Below are 23,499 nucleotides of genomic sequence, written 5' to 3' on the forward strand. Positions count from 1 at the left end.
TCAGTTATCACACACATACTGAAAAGTGCATAAACGATGTTCAGTGAATTTTCATAAAGTGAACACACTGATGTAACCATTACCCACATCAAGGAACAGAAAACGGAGCCGGGTGTGGTGGCTCAGGCCTGTAAACCCAGCACTTTGGCAGGATAACTTGAGGCCAGGAGTTGGAGATCAGCCTGAACAAAAGAACGAAATCCTGTCTCAAAGGAAAAAAATAATAATAATAATAACCAGACCACCCATCCCCACTTAGAATTTCCTTTTGTGCTAAGTTTCAAAATTCAAAATAAGCATTCGCTTATTATTTTCTACAAACTGCATCCTATAGTCGTCTCAAACCTTGATTCAGATACATTTCCATTAGTAGTATAGTCTTTCTAAAGCAGTGATTTCAAAATGTGGTGCCCAGCCAAGTAGCATTAGACTGTCAAATTCAAGGACCCCAAGCTAGACCAGCAGAACAGGAATTCTGGGAGTGGAACCCAGCAATTGTGTTTTAGCAAGCCCTCAGGCTGATTTTGATGCATCTTGAGGTTGGAGAAGCACAGATGTTAGTCTGTTGGAATAGCTGTGGCTCGTTGATCAAGTAGTAACAGATGAATACTAAGGTTTAAAAGTGTTATGCTTTACTAACAGTGACAAGTTCTCATTACCCATCTCTTTCTGAAATAGGCTACAGGCAAATGCGTTTTCATTTTAAATAACCGGTGTTGTTGCTCCAGTCAAGGTTGCATTTTACAAGGAATAAGGAAGATAAAGCTGCCTCCCCCTATCCTAATTTCACTCCTCGCTCAGCACCGGGTCCTCCAGTTTACTTACAAAGCCCTGCCCTAGACTGGCGGAAAATTCAACCCACAGAGGCAGGAACAGGTCTCGGCCAATCAGAAGCCAGGCTTGAGCCTCTCGCCCATCTCCCGCCGGCGGAAGAGACTCTCCGCGGCCACGCCCCGTGCCCTCGAGAGCGACCCAATCGTTGCTCGGCGCCCGAAGGGGCAGTACCAGCGCGAGCCATTGAACATGGCGGAGGACGCCTCCTCAGCGGCCCCAAGCCCGCGGGGCTGTGCGGATGGTAGGGATGCTGACACTACCGAGGAGCAGATGGCAGAAACGGAGACAAACGACGAGGAGCAGTTCGAGTGTCAGGAACTGCTCGAGTGCCAGGTGCAAGTGGGGGCCCCCGAGGAGGAGGAGGAGGAGGACGAGGGCCTGGTGACCGAGGCCGAGGCCGTGGCTGCCGGCTGGATGCTCGATTTCCTCTGCCTCTCTCTTTGCCGAGCTTTCCGCGACGGCCGGTCAGAGGACTTCCGCCGGACCCGCAACAGCGCCGAGGGTGAGGGCGGACCGCGTCCGGGCTGGGGACTATGCGGGGGCTGGATGCGGGCCCCGTGGCGCGCGGCAGAGGGCTGGTTCCCAACGTCGCCGAGGGAGGTGGGGAGAGAGGGGCTGCTGCGGCCGATAAGTTGAGAGTCCGAGGCTCCGGGCTGAACTTGTTCTAATCCCGGTTCCGCCCGTTGTCAGCATCTGAGTTTTTCTCAGATTGTTTTCCTATTCGATAAAATGAAAATAAGACCCTGTTTAGGTTTGATGCAAGCATTAAATGATTTAAAATGTATACAGTTCCACTCAACCCAGTACCTTTGTCTCTTCTGGCGCTTTCTCAGCCAAAATAGTCAGGTATTCCTGTGGTAATATTCAGCAGTCACTGTGTGGCCTCCAGTGACCCCCCCCCCCCCCCCGCATCAGTGTTATATGTTAATTTGTGAGCTATTAAACCTCATTTGGCCTGCTGGCTGTACAGCAGTTACTTTCTGTATAGTCTCTAAATAAAAGTAAATGCTGGCCACATGCCTGTAAGTCCCAGCTAATTGGGAGGCTGAGCGGGGAGGATCGCTTGAACCCAAGAAGCAGAGGTTGCAGATCGTGCCACTACAGTCCTGCCTGGGTGACAGAGTGAGACCCTGTATCAATAAATAAATGAATGAATGAAACCGTTCATGAAATCTGCTGCTCAGACAGCCTATAAGTGATGGACAAAGACATAGATCCATAGAAAAAACCAGCATAGTTTTTTCAGTCTAAGGTTCTCTCAGCTCAGATGTTTGAGTTGATTAGCGGGGCCTCCCCCGCCCCGATCCCGCCGCTGTCCCAAGATGGGGTTTCACTGTCTCCCAGGCTGGAGTGTAGTGGCGCCATCACAGCTCACTGCAGCCTCAGCCTCCTCAGGCTCAGGTATCCTCCCGCTTCAGCTTCTGGAGTAGCTGGGTCTGCAGGCGTGCACCACCACCCGCAGGTGTAAGATTACAGGCGTGAGCCACCGCGTCTGGCCTAGTGTAGCTTTTTGAAAAATAACAGAAAGATGTTCTGGTACTTCATTCATAGTTGGCGCTAAAATTACAGTGCAAGTATATGTTTATAATACTATAATTATGCTATTTAATAGAATTTTCAGAAAGACATATTGACATTTCGTCTTCACCATAATCCTGTGAGTTAGGCAAATAATCTTAGTTTAAGGTACTGATAGGTTATAAGGGAGTGTTTCAGCTCCATGCTTTACCTTCCAGTTCCAAGATCTTTCCTCTATATTGCAGTTAACTCTGGAGCCAGGGATACTTAACATTAAGTAGAAAATTAAATCCTGGAATGAAGCTAGTTCCTCAGAATTATTAAAAAGTTCTCTTAGAGTTGGAGACATCAGTATGAACTGTTTAGCTCATGTAGGTATAGATGACTTAGAAATATTTACATATGCATGTGTAGACATGTATTTCCTTGCTCTGTCAGATAAAAGGGCACAGAAGCAACCTAACTTTGAGTACACCTAGCATCCCGATCTTGGTTTCTAATAGCGTTCTCCAATAAAAGGAACCAGGGCTGTTTGGAGAAGTGACTGATTCTGGAACTAGGACAGGAAATATACAAAATAAACCTGGAACATCTTGTAGTGCCAGGAAGTAAGGAAGTGCAAAAAAAACCAACCAAACATCTCAGTGGTGGGGTTAGAAAGGGACACAGAGCCATCTCCAAGACCTCCCAGTGGCCACAGCTGAACCACTAGTGCAAGAACATAAAGTGGTATTAGTGTATAAGCTTAAAGTATATCATAAATATCCACGAGTCCATACTGATGTGAATAAATAATTGAATAAATGGGAGAAGAGGCAAATCTTGCATGCAGTATTCCAAGTATTAATAATTTGATGTCGCTACTCCATCCTCAAGGAGATGGAACATAACTCCTTGAGTGTGGTTTGCACACAGTGACTTTCTTCCAAAGAGTACGGTATGGAAAGGGGGCAAGAGAGAGTTAAGTTCACAGTGGAGAAACCTGACAAACACTACCTCATCTAGGTGAACAGGGCCAACATCAGCAGTAATAGTTGGTGATATGTTCACTTGTAATGAAAATAGAATTTTATCATTGTGGTCTTATTCCCAAAAACCCATCACTTCAGTCTTATTGTGAGAAAAGCATCAGACAAATCCCAGAAGGACATTCTACAAAATACCTGACCAGTACTCAAAATGTCATAATCAGAACCAAGGAAAGTCTGAGAAACTCTTGTAGACAACAGGCTCCTAAAGAGAGAAGACTAAAAGTAATATGGTGTCCTGAATGGGATCCTGCCACAGAAAAAGGACATTAAGTAAAAACTAAGGAAATCTGAATAAAGCATGGATTTAGTTAATAATAATGTGTCAACACTGATTCATTAATGTAACACAACATACTAATGTAAAAGGTAAAAAAAAAAAAAAAAAAAGGAGAAATTGCTTCAGGGTATATGGAACCTATCTACCATTTTTACAGTAATTATGTGAGTTTAAAACTGTTCTAGAAAATAGTTGATTTTTTTTTAAAGAAAAAAAAAAATCCTGTTCATAAAAACATCCCAGAGCCAAGGTTAAAAACAAATTAACAACAAAAACCCACCTTCAGAGTTGTAGCTCAAGACTGAAGGAATAATCTAGGCTACTCTCATTATTTTAAAGTTAAGGGCACAGAAACCAAAGAGAGTCAGCTATTTTTCAAGTTGTACTGCTAATCAGTGGCCAATAAGCAAACTGTGAACAGTGTTATTTTTGGGTTCCCATTTTTAATTTTTAAGGACTTTTAATTTCTTATTTTATTGAATCTCAGTTTTCAAAATTGTAAAAATATACAATTCTTGATGCTTTCTAGAAAATTCTTAATTCTTTTATTTAGACTCAGAAATACTCTCATATCTCACAGATCTCAGATGATACCTTTTATAGACTGTTAACCCTACCGTGGGAAGCAGTGTAGTATAACAATTAAGAACATGGACTCTGGAGTAAACTGTCCTAGTTTGATTCCTGGCTCTGCTACTTTTTAGCTTTAACCCTGTCAAAAGAAAAAATTACAACTAAGTTTAGTTTAAAGACCTCACTTAGCTTTATTGTGATTCTGGATTCAGGTAATACTTTATTCCATAAAATAAGTGCTCAATGAATTGAGCAGTTGGAGGTTGACTTTATAGACAGTAAGGACTTAAGGAAGCTGAAACAACAAAAAGAAGATTGGTTGTTTCACAATTACTTGTAAGGCTGGGACAGGGAGACAGAACAATAGATCTGTGGGATGCAGAATGGATGTTGTGTTAGCAGGCATGAAAGCAACAGTAATTTGCTTGTACATATGTCTCCATCAGAGCTCTTGACTGGTTAGGCGCATTATCAATGAGCAATGGTATTTTGAAAGGAATCTTTTCTAAGCAGTAGATCTCAATAATGGGTTTAAAATATTGAGTAAACCATGGTGTAAACAGAGGCACTGTCATCTAATCTTGTTCCATTTCTAGAGCACAGGCTGAGTTGATATAGCATAATTTTTAAGGGCTGTTAGATTTTCAGAATAAGAAATGGGCAATCGGTTTAACTTAAAGTCACTAGCAGCATTAATCCCTAACAAGAGAGTCAGCCTGTCCTTTGAAATTTTGAAATTAGGCATTGACTTCTCTCTGGCTGTGAAAGTTCTCTATGACATCTTCTCATATGAGGCTGTTTCATCTACAATGAAAATCTGTTGTTGGCTGGATGCAGTGGCTCACACCTGTAATCCCAGCACTTTGGGAAGCCAAGGCAGTTGGATCATTTGAGGTCAGGAGTTTGACACCAGCCTGGCCAACATGGCGAAACCCCATCTCTACTAAAAATACAAAAATTAGCTGGGCATCGTGGCATACACCTGTAATCCCAGCTACTCAGGAGGCTGAGGTACGAGAATCTATCACTTGAACCTGGGAGGTGGAGGCTGCAGTGAGCCAAGGTCACGCCACTGCACTCCAACCTGGGTGACGCAGCGAGATTCTGTCTCAAAAAAAAAAAAAAAAGAAAAATCAGTTTAGTGTAACCACCTTCATTTGTGATTGTTGCTAGATCTTCTCAATAACTTGTAGCTTTTACTTCAGCACTTGCTGCTTCACCTTGAACTTCTATGTCATAGAGATGGCTTCTTAAACTTCATGAACCAGCAACCTCTGCTAGCTTCCAACTTTTCTTTTGCAGTTTTCCCACCTCTTTCAGGCTCCTTAGACTTGCTGTGTATTAGGCTGTGGCTTAAAGGAACATTGTGGCTAGTTTGACTTTTTTTTTATCCAAGTCAAACTTTCTCCATATGAGCAATAAGGCTCTTTTACTTTCTTATCATTTATGTGTTCAGTGGATTAGAACTTTTAATTTCCTTTGAGAACTTTTCCTTTGTATTAACAGCTTGGCTGTTAGGCACAAGAGGCCTATGTTTCAGCCTATTGTGGCATTTGACATCCTTTCCTCACTAAGCTTAATCATTTCTAGCTTTTGATTTAAAGTGAGAGACATGCACTTCTTTCACTGAAACACTTGGAGGGCATGTAGAGTTACTCATTGGTCTAATTTCAATATTGTTGTGTTTCAGGAAATAAGGAGGCCTGAAGAGAGGGAGAAAGGGGAGGAGCTGGTCAGTGGAACAGTTAGAACACACACAATATTTATGGAATAAGTTTGTGTCTTATATGGCCATGATCTGTGGTACTCCAGAACCTTTACAATAGTAACATCAGAGGCTATTGATCACAGACCACCATACAGATACAATAATAGTGAAAAAGTTTGAAATATTGCAAGAATTATCAAAATGTGACAGGTACAGGTACTGTTAGAAAAATGAGGCGGGCACATTGGCTCACACCTGTAATCCCAGCTACTCGGGAGGCTGAGGCAGGAGAATGGGGTGAACGTGGGAGGCGGAGCTTGCAGTGAGCGGAGATGAGCCCCTGCACTCCAGCCTGGGCAACAGCAAGACTCCGTCTCAAAAAAAAAAAAACATGGTGCCATTAGACTTGGCTCAAGCTGGGCTGCCGTAAACTTTCAATTTATAAAAAACATGCTATCTGCAAAGCACAATAAAATGAGGTATGCCTGCACCTATCCTTGGTGGTACTCATTAAAATTTTAATTAGTTGCTTACATAACTTTTTGTTTTAATTTGTGTCGTCTCAGATTAAAACCTTCATGGGGGCGGAGACTGGCTATCTTAAGTCATCACCTCCTAACACAGGCTGGCAGTAGATGTTCAGTAAATATTGAATGGCTTGTGTTTAAATTCTATATAAATTTTGTGCTCTCTTAAAATCCTGTTAAATTCTATTATGACTGTGTATGGTCCAGATAATCTCTGGTATAGCATAAGATTATGTTAGAATTGAGGGAGGAAATTGGGTAAAAATATATTTGTCTTTTTTTTTTTTTTTGAAACGGAGTCTCGCTCTGTCGCCCAGGCTGGAGTGCAGTGGCGCGATCTCGGCTCACTGCAAGCTCCACCTCCCGGGTTCACGCCATTCTCCCGCCTCAGCCTCCGAGTAGCTGGGACTACAGGCGCCCGCCACCACGCCCGGCTAGTTTTTTGTATTTTTAGTAGAGACGGGGTTTCACCATGTTAGCCAGGATGATCTCGATCTCCTGACCTCGTGATACACCCGCCTCGGCCTCCCAAAGTGCTGGGATTACAGGCTTGAGCCACCGCACCGGGCCAATATATTTGTCTTATATGCCTAATTGCTAAAGAACTGCTTTTCAGTTTGCTAGTTTTTTAAGCTTTTTATATACACCAGCCAAGCCCTGGATTAAGTGTAATGGTAGTGGTGGCACCTTCAGGTCTTAGGTTAGATATTATTTCCTCAGAGAAGCCTTCCCTGATACCTCCTCTGTGCAGAAGATACTTAAACACACAGATTTCTTGTTATATGCTTCCAAAGCATTCTGTACTTGTCTTTTTAAAGTTTTCGCCACATTTTTACTTCAGTAGTTCAATCGCTTGTCTCTCATTGCTACATGGTAAAAAGCTCACTGTGGTCCATGAGTATGGCTTACTTGGTATTGTATGTAGTCACTGCCTGACTCAACATCTGGGTGGGCATTCAAGTTTTGGTAAGGTTAATATTAATATGTTTTAAAATACAGCTTTGTAAGCTAAGCAGACTCACTTAATTGAAACATTGATAAAAATAATATAAAATATTTTCTGTTATATGACATGTTTCTAGGTATAAGTTTCCAACCAGTGATTTTACACATTTTACAATTTGTATCTAAATCTTTTTTGTTAATGTAGACTGCTACTTGTGAAAGAATTTTCAACAATTTTTATTCTGCACGTGAAAGTTTTATTTTGTAAGAAATGTCTTCATTGCTATTCTTTTTTTTGTTCTGATTTTTAATCAGATCTTAAATGTACAACTCTATGATAATTTTTACAACATGTTTGTAGCCTATTACTGAACAAACCACACAGTGGCACTACTGCATCAAGTTTGATTTTAATAAAATTTACTTTTTTCTTTTTTAGCTATTATTCATGGACTATCCAGTCTAACAGCTTACCAGTTGAGAACGATATACATATGTCAGTTTTTGACAAGAATTGCAGCAGGAAAAACCCTTGGTAAATATGTGTTTTTATTTTATATTGGAAATATTTCAATCTGTGTCTAAATGTAAGACAATGAGAAGAAACAGATTTTTTGGGGGGGGGAGTTTGCCTACAAGTGTCTGGTGCATGGGGTGTGAGGTGTGTGTGTGTGCGTGTGTGTGTGTGTGTGTGTACACACATACAGTCATATCTAAAGCAAGTAAAAGAAATGTAGTCCCTGTCACCTTAGAACATTGGTTCTCAAACTTCAGCCTGCTCCAGAATTACTTAAAGGACTTATTAAAAAAAAAACATAGTGCTGAGTCTCCCTACCTCCCATGAGTTTCAGATTCAGTAGGATGGGTATGGGGCTCTGAAATGTACATTTCTAATAAATTCCCAGGTGATTCTGATGCTACTGTTGGGGAAGTGTGTTTCATTGACTCTGTTTGGTAACTTTGTGGTGACTCCAATCATACACACTCTGTTTTTTACTGGCAACTATTATATTTGAAACCTTTTATTTGAACTTGATGCCAGCACTTATTTATGTAAGAAGTACAGTTTATAGCTGTAATCTCTCTCCCTTGTCTCTGTAGTTCATTTTAGATTGTAATGGGCAAGCCTGATTCAGTTTATCAGCAATGGCTGGTATTTACAACATGGTCATTTTAAAAGGCTATTTGATGCAAATAATTTTATATTTAGATTGGTTTTTTTTTTTTTTTTTTTTTTTTGAGACAGAGTCTGGCTCTGCCGCCCAGGCTGGAGTGCAGTGGCCGGATCTCAGCTCACTGCAAGCTCCGCCTCCCGGGTTCACGCCATTCTCCTGCCTCAGCCTCCCGAGTAGTTGGGACTACAGGCGCCCGCCACCGCGCCCGGCTAGTTTTTTGTATTTTTTAGCAGAGACGGGGTTTCACCGTGTTAGCCACGATGGTCTCGATCTCCTGACCTCGTGATCCGCCCATCTCGGCCTCCCAAAGTGCTGGGATTACAGGCTTGAGCCACCGCGCCCGGCCTAGATTGGTTTTTATAATTTACAAAATACTTTTCCAACAATCCTGAGTAGTGGGCAGTACTTACATAAAACTGCTTACTTACTGAAGTGTTGTCTTACATAAAATCCCAGTATATTAGCACCACTGTCAAAGCCCCCACTAAAGTAGCTCTGGCTGATGTAGTCAGCTTTGTTTGGGGCGTGAGGGTAGGTCTGGAGTTGGTGCCAGTACCATAAATGGACAGAACTAGATAGAGGCAGAATCGTTGTGAAAGAAACAGAGCTATAGGTAGGCCTGGGCCAGTTGCTGGAGAAGTAGCAGGTTGGAGCAAAATTCTAGACCGTGCATACTGTAAGTTGACACTGTTGTTAACAGGGTTGTTTTCCAAATTAAGGTGGAAAAGTATTCTAAAGTGCCTGGCAGTGTTTTACACATAGCAGTTGTTCAGCACGTCTTAGTTGCTTCCTGGATAACCTTTTCTCCAAAAAAGGCGGGGGGAATCCAGATTTTATGTGTGATCTCATGGTTTAATCTTGGAATTTACCAGGATACTCTTTTGGATATATCCTAGATATAATGGGCAAGGGTCAGCTATCAAGAATCAATGTATTTCACCATAATACACTCAACTGAGGCAGCATTTAAAATTTTATGTGTTGAATTTTCAGCTATACATAACCCCTTTTTTTTGGTTTTGTTTTGTTTTGTTTTGTTTTGCTCTATAGTGGCACTGCGTAATAGAGATATGTGAGCCACATGTCTAATTTAAAATTTTCTAATAGTTATGTTAAGAAAAGTAGGCCAGGCATAGTGACTCATACCTGTAATCCCAGTGCTTTGGGAGACCTAGGCAGGCGGATCGCTTGAGCCCAAGAATTTGACACCAGCCTAGGCAACATAGCGAGACCCTGTCTCTACAAAAAATTTAAAAAATTAACCATGTGTGGTGCTCAGGAGACCGAGGTGGGAGGATTGTTTGAGCCCAGGAGGTTGAGGCTGTGGTGAGCTGTGATTGTGCCACTTCGCTTCAGCCTGAGTGACAGAATGAAACTCTGTCATGAAATTTAGAAATTCCCATTCCAGCAGGTGTAGCTAAAAAAAAAAAAAAAAAGATGGAATTAATTTTGATAATCTTATTTAACTCAATATTTCTCAAACATTATGTCAATAAGTTATCAGTGTAAAAAATGTTAGTAAGGCCAGGCACGTGGCTCACACCTGTAATCCCAGCTCTGGAAGGCTGAGGTGGGCGGATCACTTGAGCCTAGGAGTTTGAGGCTGCAGTGAGCTATGATCACACCACTGTACCCCAACCTGGGCAGCACATCAAGACCCCCATCTCTTAAAAAAAAAAAGAAATATTTTACCTTTTTTGGAGTAAGTCTTTGAAATCTCATGTGTATTTTATACTTAAGGTACATCTCAATTCAAACTAGTCATATTTTAGCTGTTCAGTAATTATGTATGGCTAGTAGCTACCATATTGGGTTTAGTCTCTCCTACCCCACATAACTTTGACAAGATTGGACATGTTTGGGGTGGTGTGGCCTTAGACCCCCACGTAGCTGCAATATACAGCAGATATCTTAAAGGGGAAATGCTTATCATCCTCCTCTCATGGAACTTTAAGCTTTTTTTTTTTAGACAGGGTGTCTCTCTGGCCCAGGCTGGAATGCAGTGGTGCTGTCATAGCTCACTGCAGACTCAAACTCTTGAGCTTGAGTGATCCTCCCACCTCAGTCTCCTGAGTAGCTAGGACTACAGGTGCACCATCAGGCCCAGCTAGTTTTTAAATATTTTGTAGACACGAGGTCTCGTGTTGTCCAGGCTGGTCTTGAACTCCTGGCCTCAAGTGACCCTCCCGCCTAGGCCTCCCAAAACTCTGGGAGACTTAATGTACCTTTCCACCACAGCCTATTGCATTGCCCTGGAACTCAGCACATGTCCTGTGGAGAAAAACCAATCATGTTTGCAGTTCCTCTAGTTTCTTTTTTTTTTTTTTTTTTTTTTTGAGACGGAGTCTCACGCTGTTGCCCAGGCTGGAGTGCAGTGGCGCGATCTTGGCTCACTGCAAGCTCCGCCTCCCGGGTTCCCGCCATTCTCCTGCCTCAGCCTCCTGAGTAGCTGGGACTACAGGCGCCCGCCACCGCGCCCGGCTAATTTTTTGTATTTTTAGTAGAGACGGGGTTTCACTGTGGTCTCGATCTCCTGACCTTGTGATCCGCCCGCCTCGGCCTCCCAAAGTGCTGGGATTACAGGCTTGAGCCACCGCGCCCGGCCAGTTCCTCTAGTTTCTAGTGGACTGTGCCAGTCCCAAGGAAACCACCAAAAGCTGTTCTTATTTGTCTTTCCCCAGTAAAGTCGCTCTGGCTGGAGTACACTGGATCCTCAACCTTATCCAAAATCAGCTAATCAGCATCTCACCTCAAAAGGGATTCTCTCTGGAATTTTAGTTCATCTCATTTTCATTGCTTTCCATGGCTATCCCATGTCTTTAGCAACATGATTTTGGAGTTTAACTGTTTTCTAGTTGTAGTGTGAGTGTTTTGTTTGCTGCAGTGTACTACATCCCACCTGGAAGTAAATGTCTATACTGTAAATTTTTTGAAGCTAAGAGCTAACATACATTTTTCTATATGTCACATTTATAAGAAGGAAGGCAGATAAGTGAGAAGGGTTAAGTAATGTCAGTCAAGAAATACTTATTTGAAAATGTGTGTTGAAATTAGTTTCTGAAAGAAAGCAAGCAGATGAAAAATGAGGAAGAAAAAGTAGGCAGTCTACCTTTGCATCTTCATTTTACTACTTTTGAGACACAGTAAGTGATTTTTAAGTATCTTGGTGTCTGCTTCTACTTGCTAGGTGTGTGAGCTCTCTGGCTTTCAGATCTTACTGTATAAAACGAGTGCCACAGTGCCTGACACTCAGTGTTAGTTACTAGCATGAATATCTTTTGTACACCTTTCTTACCTTATGCTGCTCCATTTTTCTGAAGTGTTCTCCTTCCCATCCTTGGTACTCTACACTTAGTTTATCTGTTTATCCTTAATGCCCCAATTTGGATGACTTCTGTTTCATGAAGGATTCACTTCTAGTATTCCTACTTAGAGTGAATACCCTGTTCCTCAAATACACCAGATTCTGCTTGAGAATTTAATCTCTGGGAGATGGGTGTAGGCATCAATATATTTTTTCTTTTTTCTTTTTTTTTTTTTGAGACGGAGTCTTGCTCCGTCGCCAGGCTGGAGTACAGTGGCACCATCTTGGCTCACTGCAACCTCCACCTCCTGGGTTCAAGCGATTCTCCTGCCTCAGCCTCCTGAGTAGCTGGGACTACAGGCGTGCACCACCATGCCTGGCTAATTTTTCTATTATTAGTAGAGAGAGAGTTTCACCATGTTGCCAGGATACTCTCGATTTCTTGATCGGTGGATCATGAGATCCACCTCCCAAAGAGCCACCGTGTCTGGCCATGCATCAGTATTTTTCAAAAGCTCTTCAGCTGTTTCTGAGGTATAGCAAACATGGAGAACCATTGGCATAATGCACAATTCCATTAAAGTACCAGTTATATTGGTTTGTTTGCATGTCTTCCTCTATAGCTAGGATGTGAATTCCACAAGGTCAGGAACTTTCTTCTTCATGTTTGTATCCTAAGTACCTGACACAACCTGGAATATAAAGAGACTTAGTATGTGAATGAATATATTTTTATATTTAAAATGTTGGAACAACAATTTGGAGAGGACAACAGGAAATAAAGTAAAAATATTTGAAACTACAAATATTTAAACTGCCTGCTCACTCTGGTTTTTAAAGGAAAAAAAGATGTGCTATTTAAAATGCTCTTTATTCGGTTGGACTCGGTAGCTCACGCCTGTAATCCCAGCACTTTTGGAGGCCGAGGCGGGTGGATCACCTGAGGTCAGGAGTTTGAGACCAACCTGGCCAACATGGCGAAACCCCATCTGTACTAAAAGTACAAAAGTTATCCAAGCGTGGGGCGGGCACCAGCTACTTGGGAGGCTGAGACAGGAGAATTGCTTGAACCCAGGGGGCGGAGGTTGCAGTAAGCTGAGATCGCGTCACTTCACTCTAGCCTGGTCAAAAGAGCGAAACACCATCTCAAAAAATAAATAAATAAAAATAAAAAATTCTCTTTATTATGCTTATTTGTTGCATACTTGCTATGGGACTACAACTGTGCTAGGATTACAGGGGTTTAGAAAAATACACTAAGTGGCTCCTGCCCCCCAAAATTTGAAATATTATGCATGGTAGACTATGAAGTTTTTTGTCTTCAAGACACTTTAAAATCTAATAGGGTTGTGGAGGTAAGTATAAAGTACTGCAAGGCATTAAAAAAGGAATAATGATACAAGAGTTTCTTTTTAATTAATGGAACGCTTCATGGATTTTTGTGTCATCCTTGTTGAGGGGCCATGCTAATCTCTGCATTCTTCCAATTTTTATATATGTGCTGCCAAAGCAAGCACATACAGGAGATTTAGAGAAAGGATATTTCCTAGTCTCTTAGCTGCTGGGGTAAGGACAGCGTTCAATAAAGAGGTGGAGTTTGCGCTAAGCCTGTAAGAATTGCTAGAGTTTGTCAGAAAGAAAGTATAAAAATGGTAGTCTATCCACATCCTCAGATGTGGTGTGGGGGTGGGGGGATGGTAGTCTAGACAAAATGAAAACATTAGCATTATTTTGAAAATAAATTGTAGTTTACCTGGATAGTAGAACTCTTGATTTCTATATACAACTTCATAAACTTGGTCCTCACCCAGGCTTCCTATGATAGTAAATGTTAGCACCATTTATCCAATTATTAAAACCCAAGAGTCCTCCATTTTTTTCTCATACTCTACATGCAATCCATTAACAGGTTCTATTCTACATTCAAAATAAGTTCCAAAACTGATTAACTACTTGCCTCTTCCATCATCTTTCTAAGAGCGTGCATCCAACTTGCCCACTGACCTTCCTCCTGCCCTTTGTATTTGTTTTTTCAAGACAGGGAGGGTCTCACTCTGTCACTTATACTGGAGTGCTGTGGTGTCATCATCACTCACTGAATCAGACTCCCTGAATCAGACTCCCTGGCTCAAGCAGTCCTCCCACCTCAGCCTCCCGAGTAATTGAGACTACAGGCACACGCCCCCACCTGGCTCTTCCTGCCCTTTGAACATCAAACTCCTCCTCAGGATCTTAGCACTTGCTATTCCCTCTGGAATGTTTTTCTTCCAGATCTTTGGGTGACTGTGCCTTCTGCTTCACGTTATGCTGTTCTCAGCTCCACTGTCACTTCTTCAGAGAGGTCTTTAACCTGTCTGAAAGAGCTTCCCCCTCCCCTACCATTCATTTCCAGTACCTTTTTTATTTTTTCTAGCCTTTACTACTCTGAAACTGTATTTATTTCTCATTAGCATGTGAACATCATAAAAGTGGGGATTTTGTCTTATTCACTGAGACATTCCAAGTTTTTAGGCAAGTGCCTATATATAGTGAGTGATCAATAAATATTTATTAAATGAATTGTAGACTGTAGATGCTAGACATATAAGACGTTATAGTGAAGGCTCTTGAATGTCCGAATGAATTGTTGCTGTGTAATTTGCTAATTAGTTATCAGTTGTTGTGAGTCTTTGTTCTGAATAACTTGATCATAATTCTTTTAGGAAAGCTTAATAATAGTACAAGTATTATCTCATTATATAGTCACATAAATTCTGTGAGATAGTATTTATTGTCACCATTTTATAGATGAGAAAACTGGCCTGTCTTGAGGTTTGTTGTAGTGCATTAGACTTAGGAACCACTTAAGAATTCTGTTGCTATGACATGTTATGTAAAATAGTTTAGTTTTTAAAATTCATATTTTTGTAAAGAAATCTTCAAATGTTTGTTATCTCATCAACCTTTTTCCATTTGAAATTGATCTTAATGAGAAAATTAACTTAGAAAATAAAATCACTTCTCTAAACTGGTATAAACGAGGAGCACCTAGCACATAGTATATACTCAATAAATATTTAAAGGAAAGCGTTATTAAAAACTGACAAAGTTCTACGTAGCTTTCTGAGTTACTTATTTTTGTTCTGTTTTTAAAAGATGCACAGTTTGAAAATGATGAACGAATTACACCCTTGGAATCAGCCCTGATGATTTGGGGTTCAATTGAAAAGGAACATGACAAACTTCACGAAGAAATACAGAATTTAATTAAAATTCAGGTATGAATAAATAACTTATGCTTATAATTATTATATTTCTAGAAAATAAGAACATTTAACACTTAAAAGAAATTAAGAGAAACCTAGTAGAGGTTAAGCAATAGTAAAATTTAATGTATTGTTTCTCTTCAGAAATTTGACCTTTGGTTTATAGCCTTAACATGATCACTGGGGGCTGGAACTTAATGTTCCATACTTAAGTATATGTTGCCCCCATGTTGTGGAAAATTTTAAAACCAGGGATTTGTGCTCTTCCAATTGATATTTAAAGATTATGGAAAAAGTAGATAATATTTTTAATTAATGGTAAATTTTAGATTTTTCTAATCAAGAGTATGTAAAATTTTAACCATGTAGGGAGAATTTTAGTAGACAGTGAGTAGTTTTAAAAAGTCATTCAAAGATACAGTAGCTAGCAGTCAGAGCAAATACTAGGTACTTTCTTAGTTAAATAAACTTTTTCTCTTTTGAGAATTTTAAAAATTTATTTTCAGGTTGAATAGAAAAGAAAAGCTAGGTCATTCCCCACCTTCCCAAGAATTAGTGTGGTGATAGTCAAGTAGAATTAGGACCTGAAGAAAAGAAAATGGGCAGAAAAACGACTGTTTCCTTTATGAATTCAACCCAGAGCAAAGAGATTTGTCATGTTATTGCAATCTTTTAGACCGCTAGAGAAAGCAAGTCTTTCTTAATACACTACTGTAAAGTCAAATGGGTGACAAAGTTTATAGCAGACATTTAATATATTCCTTACTATTTGCCAGGCACTGTTCTAAACTCTTTCACATAAAACTCTTATGTCCTCATAAGAATCTGATGAAATAGGTACTATTGTTTCCACCATTTTACATATAAGGTAACTGGGGCACCAAGAGGCTAAGTAGCTTACCAAGTTTACATAGCTACCCAGATGGTAATAGTGGTCCTGTCTTACCCTGTTACCAAAAATGCCAATGTGTGAAAAAAATGATCATTCAAAAACATCTAGCTTCTTAGGTTTGTATTAGATATTTTCCAGGGATTCTGACTAGCAAATTTTATATATCCTAATCATCACAAACATCATCTACCTCCTCTTATTTCCCTTTTACTCAAAATTAATATTTAGGTGGGTCCTAAATGTCCATGGTATGGCTTCTAATTTATTTACTAATACATGCTTTTGATTTGGTCTAAATTAGAGATAGAATGCTGGGCATTTATGAGTAAATGTGCATGGGACCAGTGCAAATTTTTCATGTCATTTCAAGCGACACTTACTTTGTCTTTGAAAAAGTACTTTATATTTTTTATCAAACTAAAATTATTAAACTACATAAAAATGTTTTCAACAGAGGATTTCAGACTTACTTCAGTTATCTTAATAATTAAATAACTATTAGATATTTTTAAACGCAGTCTAAGGTTGGTATTTTTCATCTTTTAGGCTATAGCTGTTTGTATGGAAAATGGCAACTTTAAAGAAGCAGAAGAAGTCTTTGAAAGAATATTTGGTGATCCAAATTCTTATATGGTAATTATTTAAATTAAAACCACAGAATTTTAGAACTGTTTATGTAGAATGAGGAAAACTGAAAGAAAATTGGAGGAGAAAATAAATGCTTTATCTTTTAAACAGTATAGAATAATACTGTGCAATAGAAAAACTATGCAAGTCACATATGTGATTTAAAATTTTCTAATAAGCTGGATGCAGTGGCTTACACCTATAATTCCAGCACTTTGGGAGACTGAGGTGGGATGATCCCTTGAGCTCAGATATTTGAGACAGCCTGGGCAACATGGGGAGATCCTCATCTCTCCAAAAAAAAAGAAATAATAAATAATGAAAAATAAATAAAATTTTCCAGTAGTCATATTAAAAAAGTAAAAAGAGGCTGAGTGCAATAGCTCATGCCTATAATACCAGTACTTTAGGAGGCTGAGGCAGTAGGACCATTTGAGGTCAGTAGTTCAAGATCAGCCTGGGTAAAACAGCGAGACCCTGTTCTCTACGAAAAAATTAAAAATCAGCGAGGTGTGGTGGAGCGATACTATAGTCCTGAGGTGGGAGGATTGCTTCAGCCCAGGAAGTCAAGGCTGCAGTGAGCTATAATGCTGCCGCTGTGCTCCAGCCTAAGCAACAGATAGAGACCCTGTCTCTAAAAGTAAATAAATAATAAAATAGTATAGTATTTGCATATAACATATGTACATCCTCCTGTATACTTTAAATCATCTCTAGATTATAATAACTAATACAATGTAAATAGTTGTACTGTTTAGGAACAAAAAGATACAAAAAAGTCTGTATGTGTTCAGTACAGGTGCAATTCTTTTCCCCCATACATTTTGTGGAAGAAATACCTGCATTTCTTTTGGGTTTATATGAAGAGTAGAACTGATGAGTCATAAGGTGTGTACATACTCAGTTTTAGTAGATATTGCCAAGCTGTTTTCCAAAGTAGTTACGTCAATTCCTCCAGTAGTGTAAAAGAATTCTAGTGGCTCCACAGATCTTACATCTGGGTTTTCATTTTAGCCATTCAGGCAAATATGTAGTGCTGTCCCATTGGATTTTAATTTGTTTCCCTGATGAATAATCAGATTGAGCACCTTTTGATAACGTTAGTAGAAAGAGTTGGAGAGTGACTACCTTAATCCAATAAGGAACCTGGGCCTAGCTGAGGGTAGGTTGGGCAGTTTTGGCAAGGCTTTGTCTATCTCTAATATAACCCTGTCCCTGGGGTATAGCCCTCCAGAAATTTGTCTTTTGGGTTTCCTACCCTTATATTTTCTCCATAGCACTATGAGACTACTGAAAATTCTACTCTCCTCATACCTCCCAGAAGAGGAAAACTGACGGCCAGGAAATATTAAGAGGTTAAGATAAGTACTTAACCTCACTAGTATTAATGTTGCCTCATTAGAGCAATATTAAGTACTATATTGAAACACTACTTCCCATCCCTTAGACTGGCATCAATTAAAATGTCTTAGAATACCAATAGTTGTCTCAACAAATTGAGAAATGATTGTACTACCTGCCATAACTTCCTTTCAAGACTGTATATTGGTACTTCTTTGGGAGATCATTTTAGCAAAATCTTTTAAGCATGCATTCCAGCAATTCCACTTCTAGACAATATCCTAGAATAGCTGGTTTCACTTTTAACTGCATATTTTAAAAGCCATAAAGCTTTAAAGACAACAAAAAACCAAGGCCTTCCTGAGATAATTGCTCTGAGATTGAGCCTAAGAATTTTTTTTTTTTTTTTTTTTTTTTTTTGAGACAGAGTATCACTCTGTCACCCAGGCTGGAGTGCAGTGGCCGGATCTCAGCTCACTGCAAGCTCCGCCTCTCCGGCCTCAGCCTCCCGAGTAGCTGGGACTACAGGCGCCCGCCACCTCGCCCGGCTAGTTTTTTGTATTTCTTAATAGAGACGGGGTTTCACCATGTTAGCCAGGATGGTCTCGATCTCCTGACCTCGTGATCCGCCCGTCTCGGCCTCCCAAAGTGCTGGGATTACAGGCTTGAGCCACCGCGCCCGGCCGAGCCTAAGATTTTTTTTAAAGTTCTCCAGCTTTTATTGTACAGCCAGCATTGAAAGAGCTACTGTCCAAGGAAAACACATACAGTGCACAGAAGATAATGTAGGAACATGTTGAAGAGCAATACAGTAATTGCAAGTAGCCTAAATCCCTCAGTAGGTTTGAAGAGTGGATGAATAAGTGATGTTTTTGATCAGTGTAGTACTTTATAATGGCAAAAATAACTACTTCTAGGAATATCAAATCAGCATGGATAAATGTTGTAAACATAGAGTTGACTAAAATGTAGCAAGTTTCAAAAGAATACAGATCGTACAACACCATTTGTAGAGTTAAAACCATGCTAAGCAATGCTACGTGTTATTTGTGGATACATACGTAGTACAAGTAAAGGAATTCATGGGAATGGTGAATTCTAAATTCAGGGTAATGGTTACAGTGAGGAGAGAAAAGGGGATACAATCAGATTATGGTAGTAAACAGGGATTTTAACCATATCGATTATGTTTTATTTCTTAAACTGGGTAGTGGGTACTCTGGTTTATAATACATATCTTTTTGCATCTGTCTAAAATATAAAATATTTTTTTAAATGAGGAGAGACCAGAAGAAGTAAGAAAAAAGTACATTGGCATGTCATTTAAAACTTAATTTTAGGGCCGGGCGCGGTGGCTCAAGCCTGTAATCCCAGCACTTTGGGAGGCCGAGACGGGCGGATCACAAGGTCAGGAGATCGAGACCATCCTGGCTAACACGGTGAAACCCCGTCTCTACTAAAAAATACAAAAACCTAGCCGGGCGAGGTGGCGGGCGTCTGTAGTCCCAGCTACTCGGGAGGCTGAGGCAGGAGAATGGCGTGAACCCGGGAGGCGGAGCTTGCAGTGAGCTGAGATCCAGCCACTGCACTCCAGTCTGGGCGACAAAGCGAGACTCTGTCTCAACAAAAAAACAAACAAACAAACAAAAAAAACACTTAATTTTAAAAGTATCTGTGTCTCTGAGTTTATAAAGTGATTTCTTTCCAATTAAATAATATATGACAAAAATCCTTGTATCTGTAACTTTGTGTGATTTATGTTAATTCATTTCTTCTCTTTTCTTTAGCCTTTCAAAAGCAAATTGCTTATGATAATCTCTCAGAAAGATACATTTCATTCCTTTTTTCAACACTTCAGCTACAACCACATGATGGAGAAAATTAAGAGTTATGTGAATTATGTGCTAAGTGAAAAATCGTCAACCTTTCTAATGAAGGTATACATATTATTCAAGAGTGACTCTAATAATAGACTTAAAGGAAATGTTACAATAAAGGAGAATACTTGAAATAGAAATCCTTTAAAACTAATGGGAATTTTTTGTTGTGGTTTTGTAGAAAGGTGTGGTAAAATGTTACATTTTGTGGACCTCATTAAAAGATTTATGAGTGATCTTTGTAGTACTTTTGTAACTTTTCAAAATTAGGAAAATTTTCAAAAGAAAAAGTTGAAGGGAAAACTTAGAATGAATTAGAAATAAGAAATAGGCAAAAGCAAATATTCATTGTAATTTAAGTAAATTTTAAAGACGTTTTTAAACACATTTTTGGGGAAAAGTAGAATTGCATTAAAGAAGGGCCTTTTAAAATTTTTCTAGGCCAGGTGCAGTGGCTCATGCCTATAATCCTAGCACTTTGGGAGGCCAAGTTTCAGGAGTTCGAGACTAGCCTGGGTGACATGGTGAAACCCCTTGTCTACAAAAAAATTGGCTGGGCCGGCACGGTGGCTTGTGCCTGTAATCCCAGCACTTTGAGAGGCTGAGGCGGGTGAATCATGTGGTCAGGTGATCGAGACCATCCTGGCTAACACGGTGAAACCCCCTCTCTACTAAAAAAATACAAAAAAAATTAGCCGGGCGTAGTGGCGGGCGCCTGTAGTCCCAGCTACTCCGGAGGCTGAGGCAGGAGAATGGCCTGAACCTGGGAGGCAGAGCTTGCAGTGAGCCAAGATGGTGCCTCTGCACTCCAGCCTGGGCGACAGAGCAAGAGTCTGTCTCAAAAAAAAATAATAATAATAATAGCTGGGCATGGTGGCATACACCTGTAGTCCCAGCTACTTTGGGGGGGTTGAGGCTGTAGTGACCTGAGATTGAGCCACCGCACTCCAGCCAGGGTGACAAAACGAGACCCTGTCGTTAAAGACATTTCTGGTCAGGCGCAGTGGCTCATGCCTGTAGTCCCAGCACTTTGGGAGGCTGAAATGGGTAGATCGCTTGAGCCCAGGAGTTTGAAACCAGCCTGGGCAACATGGCAAAACCCCGTCTCTACAAAAAAAATAAAAAATTTAGCCAGGCATAGTGGCACACGCCTGTAGTCCCAGCTACCTGGGAGGCTGAGGTGGGAGATCACCTGAGCCCAGGAGGTTGAGGCTGCAGTGAGCTGTGATTGTGCCACTGCACTCCAGCCTGGGTGACAGAGTGAGACCCTGTCTCAAAACAAACAACAATAAAATTTTTCTAGTAACATTTTATTCTCTGTCTTGACTTCAGAAGTTTTAAGTTGACAGTGTTATAGTGGAGCATCTTGATTGAGATAATTTTTATTTCAAAATATATAGAATTTATGTTTTTTTCATGCAGCCTTTTCTCTTAAAAATTGCCTAGAGAGCATTTTGTCTATCAAATATATTTACAAGGAAAGACCACCTTCGTAATGCGGATAAACCAAGCAGATAGCTAATGTAGCTGCTGGCAGTGTCATAATTATTGGTGAAAATAACAACACAGTGCCCTTTATTGGCCTGTGAACAGATATATTGGCTATGACTATCAAAGAATTACAAGGCTTAATTTAATGCTATTTGTTTAAAATGGCTTAATGCATTTCTTCCTATCCTCCTACCTCCACACACACCATTTTTTAAGGCAGCAGCAAAAGTAGTAGAAAGTAAAAGAACAAGAACAATAACTTCTCAAGATAAACCTAATGGTAATGATGTTGAAATGGAAACTGAAGCTAATTTGGATACAAGAAAAAGGTTTGTAATTTAATCAATTTGTGTATTCTTTGTTTTATGAATGTTCTGTCTTTATGTAAAATTGATGCGAGTCTTTTTGTTAAAAATAATTATTGAGTAGCATGTTATCTTGCTGATGATTAACATTTAGGTATTTGGAGTACTGTAGAGTTATTTCATGACCTGTGCAAACTACATATGCCAAGCAAAAGTAGAGAATAAGAAAATATTACAGTTTAAATAATGTGGATAGTTTACCATTCTTACTGAGGGTATGCTTAGGAACAAAGGTGAGGTTGGACTTCTGTGCCCCTTAGTTGTTTTTAGATTCTACATGTTCTCATTATGTGATTCATGTTTCACTGTACTAAGAGTCTAGTATATTAAGATATTATTCGTATATCTTCTCTAACGGTAAGCTCACTACTTCATCTGGTGCTTGACTGAAGAAATAGTGATTTGCTTTAATACTGGAGGAAGACAAGCTGTGTCAGTCCTGTATATTGAGAGATATGTTAAGTCTCCAAAATTATTTTTTCTTTAGGGATTTTCAGGGGTGATTTTGTCTTTTGTTTTAGAAGCTTAAGTATCTTCCCCTATTGAGGAAGCTATAACTCTGATATTATAAAGATCTTCTTTCCTATTGAACCCATGGTCTGTTTTCTCTGTTCTTCTACCTTAAACCAAGGCCAGATAATCAAATTTCTGTGGTCTCTGGATGGGTATATTTGGAAATGGATGTAATATTACTTTCTTCTTGGGACCAAGACCTAAGTGTTGCAGGGACCCCATCTTAACTACTTATTTAGAGGTGGAGATTGGGGTTCAAGTTGGATCTACACTGGACTTGTCACATCTTAGGACTGAGGCTCTATCATCTTATAGTGGTCCCTCCTATTGTTCCTGCCTGTCAGAGCATGACCTGTTCCTTTCATCTCTCCAAAGGCTGTACTAAAGTCTTATTTCACATTGATGTGCTTTTTTCTAAAACCCAGTTTAAGAAGTAGAGATTCCATATTTATTGGCCCAATTACTTCATTTTGTTTCAAAAATCAAAGTTTAATGATACTAATACCCAATACATTCTTGTGGGCAAGCCATCCTGCTCATAATTATACTGCTAATACCATGGTTCTTACAGATAATGACAAGCACACTTCCTATGGACTCTCCTTATATAGTACTACCCACTTATTTCAGATGCTCTCCTAGACACAAACACAGTGCAATCCATGTGTACAAACAGAACTCTTCATGTTCTCATTTGCCTCTCTACACCCTGCCTCTCTTCTTTAACCTCACACATCCAGCTGTCTCTCCAAGTATTAAGAACCCCACCTCAGAAATGCTTCTCCAATCTATTTTTATCTCTATAGCTTTGTACCATTCAAATCCATCCTTGACATAACTTCCAGAGTTAGCTTCCAAAAAAATAAATCTCTTTAGATCACTCCCAGCTTAAAAACTTTTTGGCTCCTATTTCCTACTAGATAAGTCAGAATTTATTGCCATGGCTTATAAAGCCTTACATAGACCCATTCTATTTTTTTTAATATACAGTCTTATCCCTAAGCATGAACCCCTCCCTGTCCACGTACATCGTACTTTCTAGCATTACAGAACTTCTCCCTGATCTTAAAATGTTAGAAGTTTTCACACCTCTGCCCTTGCTTTGTTCCTTCTATTTGAATTCCTATCATTTTATTTTCTCCAAGGCAAGCTCTTACTTGCTATTCAATCTATCTCAGAGATCACCTGGATGAAGTCTTTCCCAGCTCTGTAATCAGAGTTGTTACTTCTGTTTTTTCATAGCATACATCTCTATA

General features: G+C 39.9%; 1 protein-coding gene, 1 long non-coding RNA gene and 1 other non-coding gene across 4 annotated transcripts in view; 1 reads left to right on the forward strand and 2 right to left on the reverse strand.

Annotated features, from left to right (window-relative positions):
* Positions 1–1,000: 1,000 nt before the first annotated feature.
* LOC141407423 (uncharacterized) lies at positions 1,001–1,742 on the reverse strand. Its single transcript, XR_012416466.1, has 2 exons — positions 1,642–1,742; positions 1,001–1,551 (listed from the first exon to the last, which is right to left on the reverse strand). It is a non-coding gene; the product is annotated as an uncharacterized lncRNA (long non-coding RNA).
* TERF1 (telomeric repeat binding factor 1) overlaps positions 1,001–23,499 on the forward strand; it is a 40,277-nt gene continuing 17,778 nt past the window's right edge. For both annotated transcript variants that reach the window (XM_005563528.5, XM_005563529.5), the window contains exons 1-6: positions 1,001–1,336; positions 7,853–7,948; positions 15,028–15,149; positions 16,576–16,662; positions 19,785–19,934; positions 21,582–21,694. In XM_005563528.5, the coding sequence (XP_005563585.3) occupies positions 1,024–1,336; positions 7,853–7,948; positions 15,028–15,149; positions 16,576–16,662; positions 19,785–19,934; positions 21,582–21,694 (881 nt within the window). In that variant the 5' untranslated portion in view covers positions 1,001–1,023. The remainder of the gene's footprint in view (positions 1,337–7,852; positions 7,949–15,027; positions 15,150–16,575; positions 16,663–19,784; positions 19,935–21,581; positions 21,695–23,499) is intronic.
* LOC123575348 (U6 spliceosomal RNA) lies at positions 13,306–13,409 on the reverse strand. The gene has a single exon (XR_006700646.1). It is a non-coding gene; the product is annotated as a U6 spliceosomal RNA (small nuclear RNA).

The sequence above is a fragment of the Macaca fascicularis genome, chromosome 8, assembly GCF_037993035.2.
Source record: "Macaca fascicularis isolate 582-1 chromosome 8, T2T-MFA8v1.1".
In the NCBI taxonomy this organism is placed as follows: domain Eukaryota; kingdom Metazoa; phylum Chordata; class Mammalia; order Primates; family Cercopithecidae; genus Macaca; species Macaca fascicularis.